This window comes from Bos javanicus, chromosome 10 (assembly GCF_032452875.1).
Source record: "Bos javanicus breed banteng chromosome 10, ARS-OSU_banteng_1.0, whole genome shotgun sequence".
NCBI lineage: Eukaryota > Metazoa > Chordata > Mammalia > Artiodactyla > Bovidae > Bos > Bos javanicus.
The window spans coordinates 81,942,399-81,957,785 of NC_083877.1; the positions used below are offsets into that span (position 1 = coordinate 81,942,399).

Below are 15,387 nucleotides of genomic sequence, written 5' to 3' on the forward strand. Positions count from 1 at the left end.
AAGATTTCTTTCAGTGCCCATTAGGCTGAGTAGATTCTTGCCCGTGACCAGCGCGAGTGCATCCATAACAGTGAACTCTGCCTAATTCAAAGGGGCAAGTTTCACAAGGGCGGACTGCAGTGGTGGATCGGGGCAGGCTTCAAGTTCCCTCCCTACCTTCTAAGTGCACATGAAGAATTTCTTTTCATTTGTCCTTGGAGTTAGAGAACCAGGAATATAGAGTTTAGTGGAATAATTATCCTATGAATTCACAATCACAACCAGGCAAACTCATGTAGTGTTTAATCCTTCCAGGAATAACTCAGGAACAGAAACCACGAGGCCATGAGCAGTTGAAGAGGGTCTTTCCTTATATTTGCAACACAAACCTCAATTTTTTGGTAATACTCATCGGTAATACTCATCGACCAACAAGAAGACATATTAATTTTAAAAAGAATAATAAACCCAGTAACTATTTGACCATGGTACCTTGTACATACAGCATGCTAAGACATTTACAAGTGTCATCTTGAATCCCTACAACAAACCTGCAAGATAAATATTATCATTTTTCAGATGAGAAAAGTTAAGTTTTAGCCACATCTATTAAGGGCGTATATAGAGTAAGTCATAGTGGGTCTGGACCAATTCTCAATTCTTTCTCCCTAGACTGCCCTTCTACCATTTTTCTGCTTGATAAACTCTGCTAATTATCTTTCAAGATCTGATTCAAATGCACCACCATTTATTCATTTATTTTAAACATCTACTATGCATCAAACTCAATGCCAAGCACTAGGATATAGGATAAAAATACACAGATCTTATCCACAAAGAAATCAGAGAAAGGAACAGAAAAAAAACACTGCTTAGAATACAGAGAGAGACGTCACAACAGAAATACTATGAGGGCGCAAAGGAAGGTCACCTACATCAGACCAGTACAGAGGCAGGGGGCAGCTAAACCCTGAGCAAAACTTTGCTAAGGGAGGTAGAGAGGCCAGGGATCAGCATAAAAAAGGGTGTGGACTTGCCGTCAAAGGGCTCCAAGTGGCCTGGCATGGCTCCAAAGGAAAGCAACTTCTGTGCCAGGGCATCCCAGGGGTCTCTACAGAGGGACCCTCAGAGTGGACTGGCCAGTCTCCTTGGACAATGGCTTTCTCCCAGTGAGCCCTCCAGATACTATACATTTTTTTCATGTATTTTGACAGGGGGGAAAAAATAGCCTAGTAGACTGGTAGTTACAGGTCTTGTCTTGTCCTGACAGGAAGTTGGATTTTAGTCTGAGACTGATGGGAACAATTGGACGCTTCAGGAAGCCTTCCCTGACACCCCGACGTGTTACTCAGCCCTTCAGTTGTTTGTTTACCAGCCTGTGGTCTCCTAAAGGGCAGGGACAACTTGTTCGTAACCTTTGCATTCTCAGGGCCTTGCCCAGGCTCCGGTACGCCTACACCCTCACATAGTGAATGAGCTGATGCGTGGATGTAGGAGCGAGGGCACAGCCAGACTGTCCCGCAGGCTGCACCAGGTGCTGCAGAGTCAGCCCCAAATATCATCAGGAACTGCACCAGGGCACTTCCGGCCAAACCTCTCAGGTGACTTATCTAGACAGCAGCCACGCTGGGCAGCACCCACCCAGGGACCCCTACAAGTTCTAGGCACTGCTACCTAGATTCCATGCTAGAGTCATTCCCGTGTGTGTTCCTGGCACTACTGCCTACTCCTAGCCTGAGGAATGAAAACTCAATGTTCCCCAAACCCCTTTCTTCTATATAGCCAAAGACAATCGATATCCCAACCCTAACAACCTGGAAAAACAAGGTGTTTTCAAAGATCCAAATGTATCCAAAGATCCAAACGTATCCTGTCTGTGTCCTCAAGTCCCGCCTGCTCTGGTTTTTACACTGAGTTCTACTCCAGGGTGATGTCTCAGGCCACCTGGAAGCGGGAGGAGCCACGGACCCTCCCCTCCAGCTTCCACAAGGGCAGCTCTGCTCTCACCTGTCTTGGTCCTTTGTTCATGGGCTTTCCACTCCATCTGAAGGGCTCCACAATGAGGAAAAGTGGGAGAAGTGCTGCTCAAGAAAGACTTAGACTTAAGTCAAATGCCTGCTTTACCACTTACAGCCGTGTGACCTTGAGAAAGCAAGTTCACCTCTCCAAACCTGTCTCCTCAACCGTGTAACAGAACTGGCAATCCCAACACCTCACAGAAGAGTTGCAAGGAACAAATAACAATAACTACCCTGCATCCTGAAACTGCCACCTATTGCTGGAAAATGCTGCGTGCTTCTCCACGGAAAGGGCCTGAAATGAGAAAGCGTCTGGAGGGGCACTAGCATTCAGGGAAGGAGCCCTTCTGGGGATGAATTAACCAAAGTGTTCCTCTGCCAATGTTCCTCTGTATTTTTATAACAGAAAGTGGGTGATATAAGTGAAGGTTTGGTATTCCTTTGGCAGGACTAGAGTCCAAAAGGGGGACTGGAGAAACACCCATTAAGTGGATCTGAGCCCCTGGGGAGAGGTACACATGATTTACCTTGGGTTTAGCCTATTTTCTTGCCCTCCCAGGGATAAGAGAAGGTCAAGAAGTCTGTTCAAGACCATTTACAAGTGGCCTCCCGGTACCAGCTAGCTAGAACTCTGCTTCAGCATCCCTTCCGCTGAGAGAACTGCCAGCTCTCACAGGGCTGCCAGTAATTTCCCAAGAGTCCTCAGAGCCCAACCTCAAACCCTCGGGAATGCACCCTGTGTCAATCATTAACCACCTTCAGAGGTGCAGTAATCCTTTCCACTGGTAATGCTGGATGTGGGGAAGGGGTGAAGGAAAGGCTGAGAGTGAACACCTTCCGAACCGAAGGTCAGCAATTCTGCACCTGTCCTGGGCCAGGGCTGTTTTTCTTATTAACCTGCATGGACTTTAAGACTGTCAGCTCAGGGGTCCACTCTCTAAAAGGAGACGGTGTTCCCTTGAATGGGCTCCTGCACTTGGTCATCAGCTGGGACCCCACGTTGCAGGAACCACACTGACCGTTTAATAATCTTGGCAAAGACAACTGAACTACCATACGTGAATGCACTTTGCAAACTGGGAGGTAGCATACAATTGCTCTTCTTATTGTTAACCAGACCCTCATTCAAAATGACAACATATTTACTAATTTATTTACAAATATACACATTAATATATTTATTGACATAATAAATACTTATTAACATGGCAATATGGGGACTTCCCTGGTGGTCCAGTGGCTAAGACTCCGTGCTCCAAATGCAGGCGACCCAGGTTCAATCCCTGGCTAGGGAACGAGATCCCGCGTGCTGCAACTAAAGATTCCACATAGATCCCACATGCCCCAAACCAAAGATCCCGTGTATGACAACTAAGACCTGGCACAGCCAAATAAATAAGTTACTTAAAAATAAATATTAGAAAAAAACAAAGAGCAAGAATCATAAAAAATACACAAAACCATTTTTTTACAAAAAGCATGAGCATTCATGTAAAAAAGGATAAATACCCAAAAAAATGGCAATATGTTCATGCTGCATTACATTCAAAAAGTTAGCTTACAAAACAGAAATGATCCCATTTTAAGGGACGGGTGGGTGATCATGAGAACAGGAATAAATACACCAAAATGTCATCATAGATTATCTTTAGAAGTGCACTGTGGGTGATTTTCTTCTTTTCTTTCTTTCTCTCTTTTGTTTATCCATATTTTCTAATTTTTTTTTCTGCAGTGAACATGTTTTCCTTCTGTCATTTAAAAAACTTAAAATAATTAACAAAATGCCCCCACCTCATCCTACACACCACAGGCAAGGAGTCACCATGGGAGGATGCCCTCCGACTATCACCACTGCCCTCCCTGCACAGCACAATCAGAGGGTAAGAATGTCTTCTTGAGGGAGTCTGGGCCATTCTCATCCTATGCCCCATCACAGCCTGGAAGAGGTCCAGAGAACTATCCTTGAAGAACAGTGAGACACACTCTGCTGGCCCTGGGCACCTGGCAACTGCAGAGGCCCAAGGCCCTGGACGAGTTCAGCAGAGTGAAGGCAAGGTAGGAGAGCGCAAGGGAAGGTGGCTGGACTCAGGCTCAGCCCAGCATCTGACACTGAAACCATACCATTACCTCTCGCACTCAAGGCCCATAAGGTAGAAACGAGATAGGAATAAAATGATACCTGGAGGATATCAAGCTTGTTTTGCAGAAAACCAGGGAAACCACAGATACAGAAGACAACCTGCTGAGAGCCTCCTTCAAGGCACACTGAGGGACTAGGACAACCAGTAGTGAACTTAGATAATGAACTTCACACATTACAAGCTGAAAATCCACCTCACGTAATGTAGGGAAGCCCCCTGAATTTGCACAGGCATGAAGAGCAGTCAAGACTGTGCAGAGAACTCCAGAAACTCAAAATCACTTTCCACCAATCATTTCCCAGTCCCTTCCCCTCTTATTCCCTACTTCCACATAAATATCTCACCCAACAGCTGATTGATTTGTTGTTGTTTAGTCACTAAGTCATGTCCTACTCTTTGTGACCCCATGGACTGCAGTACACCAGGCTTCCCTGTCCTTTACCATCTCCTGGAGTTTGCTCAGATTGATGTCCATTGAGTTGGTGATGCCATCCAACCATCACATCTTCTGTCATCCCCTTTTCCTCCTGCCCTCCATCTTTCCTATAGCATCAAGGTCTTTTCCAATGACGTGCCTCTTCACCTCAGGTGGCCAAAGTATTGGATCAATCGATTAGGGAGACAGATCTGAGCACTGCTTCCTGCTTGGCTGCCCTACAATAAAAACTTTTTCTCTCTGCAAAAGTCTTGATGTTAGGTCTTTCCATTATGCAGCAGGAAGCGAGCACACTTGCTTGGTCATAACACAGAGTAAGTAATTTTTAAATAAACATTTCTTGAAGGAGTAATGCATTATAAGTGAGTTTGGAAACCAGCTTTGTCCTGAGTTCCTAGACATGCTTTGGCCCTCTTGGGACATCCTACTAGGTCTCAGGCATCATGGGCCATGGGCCAGTCCCCCTGGAAGAGGGGGCCCAAAGTGCAGGATTAAGAGTACACAGATGGTGAAGTGGCTGCAAGCACAGATTTTCAAGAGACACATATCTAGTTCAAATCACAGCTTTACCTCTACCACCTGGGTGAACCCAGGCAACTGAGTTCAATCATCTAAGCCTCAGTTATCTCATCTGTAAAGTGGAAATAAGAATACCTACTTTTGGAGTCATCTTCAAATTAAAGACAAGCTGCTTCCCCTGGATAAGCTCTCTTTCTCCTTTTCTGTGGGATATAAATACAATACTTGTGCAGAAGTAACTGTCACTCAGATGTAACTGTTCAGATGAGAACAACATGCTGAGGGATCCTGAAAGAATCTGAGTTCCTAAACAATCTCAAGGGGCACAGCTGTCCCACCAGTTTGGACAGGCTGGACTACTCCTTGAAAAAGAAACACATTTCTTTCATTGGTCGGTCTCTTTGTAACAGCCAATTAGCTTAATACGTCAACTAATCTAATTAGCCAACAGTCAAGCAATGAAAGTGTTAAGTTGAAGTGTATGAAATTGCTGTTTTTGTAGGTCAAAAATAGTTGAATATCAGGGTATAGCTTAACCTAATGAGATCTGGTCAAATATTCTTTTCTTCACAATAGCTACTTCACCCTGTAATTAATGTGCATGGAAATAAGATTCAATATTCAGAAGCTGTAAAGCATCATTGAAAGAAATTAAAGAAGGTCTAAATAAATAGAAAGATATCCCATATTCATGGATTGGAAGACTTAGTATTACTTAGAAGGCAATACTCCCCAAGGTGGTCTAAAGATTTAACACAATCCTTAACACAAAATTCTAGCTGCCTACTTTTCAGAAATGGACAGAAAGACCCTAAAATTCATGTGGAAATTGAAGAGATCCAAATAGCCAAAATAATCTTGAAAAAGAAGAAAATTGGAAGACTCACACTTCTTAATTTCAAAACTTACTACAAAGCTATAGTACTTAAAAACCAGGTGACATTGGCATAATGGTAGACACATAGATCAATGGAATAGAAGTGAGAGTCCAGAAATGAACTCTTACATTGTGGTGAACTGCTTTTCGACACGGATGTCAAGACAATTTAATAAGAAAAAAACAGTCCTGTCAACAAGTGGTGCTGGGACAACTAGATAGCCACAAGAAAAATAATGAAATTATACCCCCACCTCACACCACATACAGAAGTTAAGTCAAAATGGAACAAAGACCTATACGTTAAGAGCTAAAATTATAAAACTCTTAGAAGAAAACAAAGGTATAAAACTTTATGACTTGGTTTCTTGGACAGGACACCGAAAAGCACAACCAATCGAAAAGCAGCTGATAAACTGGACACCAAACTTTAAAAATGCTTGTGTTTCAAAGGATAACATCAAGAAAGTGAAAAGAAAATGCACAGAATGGGAGAAAATATTTGCAAACCATGTACCCGATAAGGTTCTTGTATGTAGAATATATAAAGAACTCTTTCAACATAAAAATGGAAGGACTCAATATACCTCAATTTTAAAACTGGTAAAGGATTTGAACACATTTATTCAGAGAAGATATACAAATGACCAATAAGCACATGAAAAGATGCTCAAGATCATTAATTAGGGAATACAAATTAAAACCACAATGAGATACCACTTTACATCCACTAAAATGGCTGCAATAAAAAAAGAACCAGTGTCGAGATGATATAGAGAAATTGGAACACTCGTGTGTTGCTAACGGTAAGCCATGGTAAACAAAAAAATTGTTTGGCACTTCCCAAAAAAGTTAAATAAAGAATTACCATACGACTCAGAAAATTTCTCTCTTAGGTATGTACCCAAGAGAACTGAAAACATATGTTCACACAAATGTCTGTAGCAGCATTATTTACATTAGACAAAAAGTGAAACAACCAAAAAGTCCAACTAATGAAGGAATAAACAAATTGTGGTATATCCATACAATGGGATATTATTCAACCATAAAAAAAACGAAGTTCTGACACATGCTACAACATATATGAATCCTGAAAACATGCAAATGAAGGAAGTCAGACACAGAAGACCCCTTACCATGTGATTCCATTTATACGAAATGTCCAAAACAGGCAAATCCATCGAAACAGAAAGTGAATTAGTGGTTTCCAGAGAGTAAGGGTAGGGATAGGAGATAATGGGGAATGACTGCTAATAGGTATTGAGGGCTTTTTTGAGTGATGAAAAATATTCTGCTTGTCATGGGTTGAATGGTGGCCCTGAAAAGGTACATCCAAGTCCTAATACCTAGAATCCTTATTTGGAACAGAATCTGCCCTATAGTCTCTGGAGAGAGTACGATTCGACTGACACCAATTTCAGACTTCTGGCCTCTAGACTAAAAATTTCTACTGTTTTAAGCCATCAGGTTTTTGGTAATTTGTTAAAGCAGCTTTCGGAAACTAGTAATAATGATGATTAGTGTAAAACAATGTAAATTCACCCAAAAAAACAACTGACTTAAATATATTTTAAAAGATACACCTTATGGTATGTGAATAATATCTCAATAAAATTTGGGAGAATGGCATTGAAACGTATAATATCATATAGGAAACAAATCGCCAGTCCAGGTTCGATGCATGATACTGGATGCTTGGGGCTGGTGCACTGGGACAACCCAGAGGGGTGGAGGGAGGGGGGTTCAGGATGGGGAACACGTGTATACCTGTGGCGGATTCATGTTGATGTATGGCAAAACCAACACAATATTGTAAAGTAATTAACCTCCAGTTAAAATAAATAAATTTATATTTTAAAAAAAGCTGTTATTTAAAATACACACACATACAAGCTCACTTTACAACACAGTGAGAAGCAACAACTTCATAGACAAAATATAATGATGATCTATAAATCCTTTAAAGGACTTACAGATCTAAAGATGATCTAAAGTCTTTTCTTTTGTATACCAAGGTGATGCTACTGTCTCACAGCCATAATGATGCTTAGACTCTGCAGATGCTCATCCTCCCATTAGTGGGAACAAGATTTTTAGCTCCGTGTCTTTGTGACCTTTTGGGCTGACATTAACTAGAGGGATGGTTGGTCTAATCTTTGACTCTGCAGTTCTGGGCACATGCTTGAGACCCATCTTCCCATTTCTTTATCAATGCTCAACGGACAAGACAGATCCTTAACTAAAAGCTTAACTGGATAACTGGAAAGGATAATTTCCAGCCCACCTGGAAAAAAGAGACAGCACAAACAATACTCATCAGCTGAAGAGCTTACAGTGAGAACAAGTGCATCAGTAACAGCCACTGATGCTAAGGAAGCCAGGGTGACCGTGGGGAAGGTCTCCAGGAGTGACTGGGTCCCCCACCATCCTGTAGGTCAGTACACACTGCCCTAGAATCTCCTGGTCTTTCTGAGGGATCAGTCACCAACACAAAGGAGCCTACATAGAACTGGTGCCAGCCACAGCACTGGAGGGACTTCTGGTTGATGAGGCATTAGAAATTGTCATTGAGCAGTGTGGAATTTAGTAGAAATTGCTCTGAAGAGGTCACCCAGACCTTCTTGGGGGTGCCTGGGATTCTGCACCAATTCTCCAAGTCCCGAGGCATCTGTGCAGTGAAAATACACATGGGGAAGGCTGACTGTTCACCTCTGGACCTTACCTCCACACGTCGCTGCCTTTGGAAAACATGGAGGCACGAATGACTTCAGGGGCCATCCAGGCATACGTCCCGGCCGCGCTCATCTTGGTGGTTCGGTGCCATTCCCGAGCCAGGCCGAAATCAGTGATCTTCAGAACCTTGTTGCTCAGGTCTCCATTCTCCACCTTCTGGAGGATCAGTACTGGACAAGGCAAGGAATATAGAAGAGACCAGAGAGTCTGCATTAATGACAGGAAACCACGCAATACACAGCCCTCCTGCCTTCCTCTGGGCCCCTCCTGCAGGCTCCGTCGTGCGGCTACCATGGGTGGATGGTGGAGCCACCATCCTTACACACCTCGGATGCATCCATTCTAGTGCCAGGTATATTGCAGGCATGATCTTCAACCCTCACAACAATCTTATGAGGTAGATACTATCGCCATGGCTACTCTAAAGATGAGGAAACTGCAGTGCCACTAAATAAATTTTCCAAGGTCACTCAACTAATAAGGACAGGAGTGAAACCCTGGCAGCCTGACTCAAGAGCCTCCTCTGTTACCGTGACACCGTAGGGCCCCCTCACACCCCAGGACAGAAGAGCAGGGGGTCACAGCTGACTCTCCTGAGGAGAAGCTCCCTGGGCTTCCTGTCTCTTCCAGGGCACTCCTGGGCTTTCACCATCAAGAGTGGAGGTGCTTTTTGGACTTCTAAGGTTTTCAGATAGTGTCTGAACAGTTTCCCTGAGCCTCTGCAAGTGACTTTATTTAAAGTCTTATGAAAGCATATCTTTTGGGCAGAGATTTTCCCCTAAATTTGAGCTCCTGGGATGTGAGGAAGCCGAGCCTCCATTTCCACAGCTGGAACAGTTCCCAGGGCCCCTGGGTTAGCACCCCTCTGAGGCCTAGATGCTGAACCACCTAGAGTTCAGAGCTCTGTGCACAGGATTTCAGAGAAGGAGGGAAGATTCTCTCTGGCGTTCAAGTCTAAATGCGAAGAGCAGGAGAAGAGGGTGGGTTTTAGCTGAAGTCAATCCCTCAAGTCATACAACTGTACTTTTCTTTTCCTGCCCCCTAAACTGTGCCCAGCACACGTCCACTAAATTGTTACACAATGAAAGGATGTGGGTCAAAGTTTTCTATGTCAATCCCTCAAGTCATACAACTGTACTTTTTTTTCCCGCCCCCTAAACCGTGCCCAGCACACGTCCACTAAATTGTTACACAATGAAAGATGTGCATCAAAGTTTTCTATGTTCTGTGTGCGTCCCAGAAAATCAGCAGTAAAGAGAGATTGTTGTTGTTTAGTTGCCAAATCTTGTCCAACTCTCTGCAACCCCATGGACCGTAGCCCACCAGGTTCCTCTGTCTATGTAATTTCCCAGGCAAGAATGCTGGAGTGGGTTGCCATTTTTTCTCCAGGGGATCTTCCTGACCCAGGGATCAAACCCACGTCTCCCGCTTGGCAGGTGCATTCCTTACCACTGAGCTACCAGGGAAGCCCCAAAGAGGGATGACAAGCAGCTATAGGGATAGAAGCACAAAAGAAAACAGCTCCAGCCACTCCCTGGATCTAATGGACTAAGTTTCTTTCCTCCATACCCTCTCCCCTGCTCCCCTGACCCCTGACACACCCCCGCCCCACTCCAAGCTTCCAGCATCCTGAATGGGTCCCAGCCTTGAAATGCTTGGGAGATTAAAACAAACAACTGTCTATATCTCATCTAATCACAAAAATCTTCCCAGATTCTTCTGTGCCTCTCTCCCCTTCTCTGTGGGTAGAGAGATAACAGACTAATAAGCACTCAGACTGCTGGGGAAGCGGCACCACAGAAGCCACCATGCCCGCCCCAGTGGCAGTAACTGGTCACCGAGCATTTCTCTGAGCCACCTGTAAATCGAAGACTCTGGGAGAGCCCTTCCCCTTACAGATCCAATGGGGTGACAGGATTGGACAGGTGGCTGGGATGGGGTGCAGTGGGAGGAGCGTTATGGTTTCACAGTGCTTCATGAGTCCAGCTGAGCTTTCTCAGAGCCTATGCTGGAACAGGAAGGCAGAGAAGTTTAGATGCTATGACAGGAGACTGACTTTTAGAAATGGGATGGCCTACTGAAGGTGATTTTCTAAATATATTAGTGTCTGGATGGCTTAAGAGGGATAGTCAAAAGATGCAAACAGGCAAGAGGCAGCCCAGGGCAGTTTGTGTAAACTGGAATGCCTTTAGACAGTGCCCGTCCAGCCCAGCTCCACCTAATCTCCATGACTCTCTGCGGCCTTACACCCAGATGACCTCAAGCATTTGTTCTAACAAGTTGGGCCCCTGAAGGCATGGAAGTTAGAAATCTCTGGCCTAGGGGTCCTGCCCACAGCAAAGGAGAGAGGTTATAATCCTGGTAGTCAGTAATTCTAGCAGATGGTTGCAGTCAATGGTTCTCAAGAATAATATCCTGAAATACTGGTATCTACCAAATATGTATTACTATTAACAATCAAAGCAACAAAATTTGTGAAAGCCGTTTTTTGGTAGTTTTTTTAAACTGAGATGAAATCCACATAACAGAAAATTAACCATTTTGAATTGAACAATCCAGCAGCATTTAGTACGCTTGCAATGCTATACAACCACCACCTCTGTCTAGTACCAAAACATTTTCATCACCCCCAAAAGGAAACCCCATATCCATTAAACAGCTATTATATGCAGAGTACATCATGTGAAATGCCAGGCTGGATGAAGCACAAGCTGGAATCAAGATTGCTAGGAGAAATATCAAGAACCTCAGATATGCAGATGACACAACCCTTATGGCAGAAAGCAAAGAGGCACTAAAGAGCCTCTTGATGAGGGTGAAAGAGGAGAGTGAAAAAGCTGGCTTGAAACTCAGCATTCAAAAACTAAGATCACGGCATCTGGTCCCATTACTTCATGGCAAATAGATGGAGAAAAAGTGGAAACAGTGACACACTTTATTTTCTTGGGCTCCAAAATCACTGCAGACGGTGACTGTAGCTGTGAAATTAAAAGATGCTTGCTCCTTGAAAGAAAAGATATGACAAACCCAGACAGTGTATTAAAAAGTGACACCACTTTGCCAACAGTCTGTATGGTCCAAGCTATGGTTTTTCCGGTAGTCATGTATGGATGTAAAGAGTTGGACCATAAAGAAGGCTGAGTGCCGAAGAAGTGATGCTTTTGAACTGTGGTGCTGAAGAAGACTCTTGAGAGTCCCTTGGACAGCAAGGAGATCAAACCAGTCAATCTTAGAGGAAATCAACCCTGAATATTCACTGGAAGGACTGATGCTGAAGCTGAAGCTCCAGTACTTTGGCCACCTGATATGAGGAGTCAACTCATTGGAAAAGACCCTGAGGCTGGGAAAAATTGAGGGCAGGAGGAGAAGGGAGCAGCAGAGGATGAGATGGCTGGATGGCATCACTGACTTAATGGTCATGAGTTTGAGCAAGCTCCAGGAGATGGTGAAGGACAGGGAAGCCTGGTGTGCTGCAGTCCATGAGGCCACAAAGAGTTGGACACAACTTAGCAAGTGAACATTATCATCACACATCATCCCTGTTCTCCCCTCTTCCTAGTTTCTGGCAACCACTAAATTGCTTTCTAATGTTTCCAAGGTTCACCCACATTGTAGCTCACACCAGTACTTTAATCCTTTTTTGTGACTGAACAGTATTCCATCATATGTATATACCATAATTTGTTTCTCTTTTTGTCCACTGATAGACATTTGGGCTGTTTCCATCGATTGATTATTGTGAATCTGCTGCTATAAATATATGTGCACATATACTTGTTTGAGTGCCTGTTTTCCATTTTGGGGGGTGTATACCTAGGAGTGGAATTATTAGGATATATGGTAATTCTCTGTTGGACTTTCTGAGGAAGCACCACATTATTTTCCACAGCAGCTGAACCATTCTACATTCCCATTAGCAATGTATGAGGGTTCTAATTTCTCTGCATCCTCACCATACTTGCTATTTTCCTTTTCCTTTTTCTTATTATAGTCATCCTACTAGATATAAAGTGGTATCTCACTGTGGTTTTGATTTGCATTTCCCTAATGACTAATGACACTGAACACCTTTTCTCATGCTCGTTGGCCATTTGTACATCTCCTATGGAGAAATGTCTGTCATTCTTTTGCTGAGTTATAAGTTCTTTATATATCCTGGATTCTAGACCCTTATCAAACACATGATTTGCAAGTATTTTTCCCTCTCTACAGGCGTTTTACTTTCTTGGTAATGGTCTTTGATGTACAAAAGTTTTTAATTTAGATGAAGTCCACTTCACCTATTTTTCCTTTTGTTGTTTCTACTTTTGATGTAATACCAAAGAACTGCCAGATCCAAGTTCATAAAGATTTGCCCCTATGTTTTCTTCTAAGAGTGTTATGGTTTCAGCTCTCATATTTAGGTCGTTAATCCATTCTTAGTTAATTTCTGTATTCATATGAGATAGGGGTCCAGCGCCAGTCTTATGCATGTGAATATCCAATTTTCCCAGCACTGTTTGCTAAAAGGGAAAGCTTTACTTTTTAAAACAGAGTGGAGCATAGTTTCCTCCAAACATGTTTTCCTAGGTAAGAGAGAAAGGTTATATTCATAGCAGCTTACTTATCTACACCACTGCTGTGAGCCCATTCCAAGCGTCTACTGCTGACAAACACAGATGCAGCAGTAACAAACTACTGTGGTTTTTACTTCTTGGAAAACTTAACGATCTTTTATCAAAATCTGATGAATTCCATGAAAGCGTATCGTATAAACCCCCCTGTCGTTGGGGGTGCGGTAGAACAAATGCTGAAAACTAACAAATACAAGTCAAGAGAGGTCTGGCCAGGCAGAGGAAGAGAAGAAAAAGATGCACTGAACTCAAATCCTAGTGATTAATCAGATATAGGGGCTTTACACAGAAGGAAGACATCTCTTGTCTTTCAGATATGGATAATAAGTAGAATAGCAGTACCCCTAACTGAGAAGTTGAAAGACAAACCCATTTGAGGAAGCCAAGTTCAATCTGGGACATAATGGGTTAGGGTGACAGTAACAAGAGTCAGTGAGAATAGAAAAAAACAAAAACAGGCAATCTAAATTTCAGGCTTGACATTTTCCATGCAACGCTTGTTAACTTTCATAAACTCTGCATCATTATTCCTGATTCTATAAAACGAGGATAAAGATTAATGGCAATACAGTGATAAGGCACCCCCCAGAGTGCCTGACACATAAATAAATAGGCACGCAGGACATTACAGCTATCGTTACCACTATTATGATTAAGGGTCTCATATGTATGTGGAAACCACGGGACTCTGAGTTCAAAGTATTGAGAACTCTATTGGAAAGCCTGGCAGGCCCTGACACATAATAACCATGCAATACATCTTTACTGTATAAATACATGGGCTTCTCTCATGGCTGAAACAGTAAAGAATCTGCCGGTAATATGAGAGACCCAGGTTCGATCCCTGGGTAGGGAAGATCCCCTGGAGAAGGGAATGGCAACCCACTCCAGTATTCTTGCCTGGAGAATTCCATGGACAGAGGAGCCTGGTGGGCTACAGACCATGTGTCACAAAGAGTTGGACATGACTGAGTGACTAAATCAAATGGTTGATTAAATAATAATGATAGCTAACCGCTATTGATCACTTATTATATACAGACTTAGCTCATTTCATTGTACTTCGCCTTATTGTGTTTCATGGATACTGTATTTTTTAAACAAAATTGAAGATTTGTGACAATTCTGCATTGAGAAAGTCTACTGGTGGCATTTTTCCAACAGCATTTGTTCACTTCATGTCTCTGTGTCGCATTTGATAATTCTTGCAATATTTCAAACTTTTTCATTATTATTATGCTTATTATGGTGATCTGTGATCAGTGACATTTGTTCTTACTGTTGTAATTGTTTTAGGGAACCATGAACCATGCCCACAAAAGATGGCGAACTTAATTGGTAAATGTTGTGTGTGTTCTGACAGCTCCACCAGCTAGCTGTTCCCCCATCTCTGTCCCTCTCCTCAGGCCTCCCTATTCCTTGAGACACAATATTGAAATTCGGCCATTTATTAACCCTACTATGGCCTCTAGTCAAGAAGGCAATGGCACCCCACTCCAGTACTCTTGCCTAGAAAATCCCATGGATGGAGGAGCCTGGTAGGCTGCAGTCCATGGAATCGCTACGAGTCGGACACGTCTGAGCGACTTCACTCTCACTTTTCACTTTCATGCATTGGAGAAAGAAATGGCAACCCACTCCAGTGTTCTTGCCTGGAGAATCCCAGGGACAGGGGAGCCTCGTGGGCTCCTGTCTATGGGGTCGCACAGAGTCGGACATGACTGAAGAGACTTAGCAGCAGCAGCAGCATGGCCTCTAGGTATTCAGATGAAACTCTCTCACTTTAAATCAAAAGCTAGAAATGATTAAGCTTAGTGAGGAAGGCATGTCAAAAGCCAAGACAGGCCAAAAGCCAGGCCTCTTGCATCAGTTGTTCAAATGGCGAATACAAAGGAAAAAGCTCTTGAAGGAAATTAAAAGTGTTACCCCAATGAACACATGAATGATAAGAAAGCAAACAGGCTTATTGATGATATGAAGAAAGTTTGAGTGGTCCAGGTAGAAAAATCAAACCAGCCACAACATTCCCTTAAGCCAAAGCCTAATCCAGAGCAAGGCCCTGCCGCTG

The 15,387-nt window shown here is 43.2% G+C and overlaps 1 protein-coding gene and 1 non-coding gene across 3 annotated transcripts in view; one reads left to right on the forward strand and one right to left on the reverse strand.

The window, feature by feature from the left end:
• Positions 1 to 15,387, reverse strand: part of MAP3K9 (mitogen-activated protein kinase kinase kinase 9) — an 87,309-nt gene that overhangs the window by 29,473 nt on the left and 42,449 nt on the right. For both annotated transcript variants that reach the window (XM_061429287.1, XM_061429288.1), the window contains exon 3: positions 8,696 to 8,876. In XM_061429287.1, coding sequence (XP_061285271.1) covers positions 8,696 to 8,876 — 181 coding nt within the window. The remainder of the gene's footprint in view (positions 1 to 8,695; positions 8,877 to 15,387) is intronic.
• On the forward strand, positions 3,220 to 3,292 carry TRNAW-CCA (transfer RNA tryptophan (anticodon CCA)). The gene has a single exon. It is a non-coding gene; the product is annotated as a tRNA-Trp (tRNA).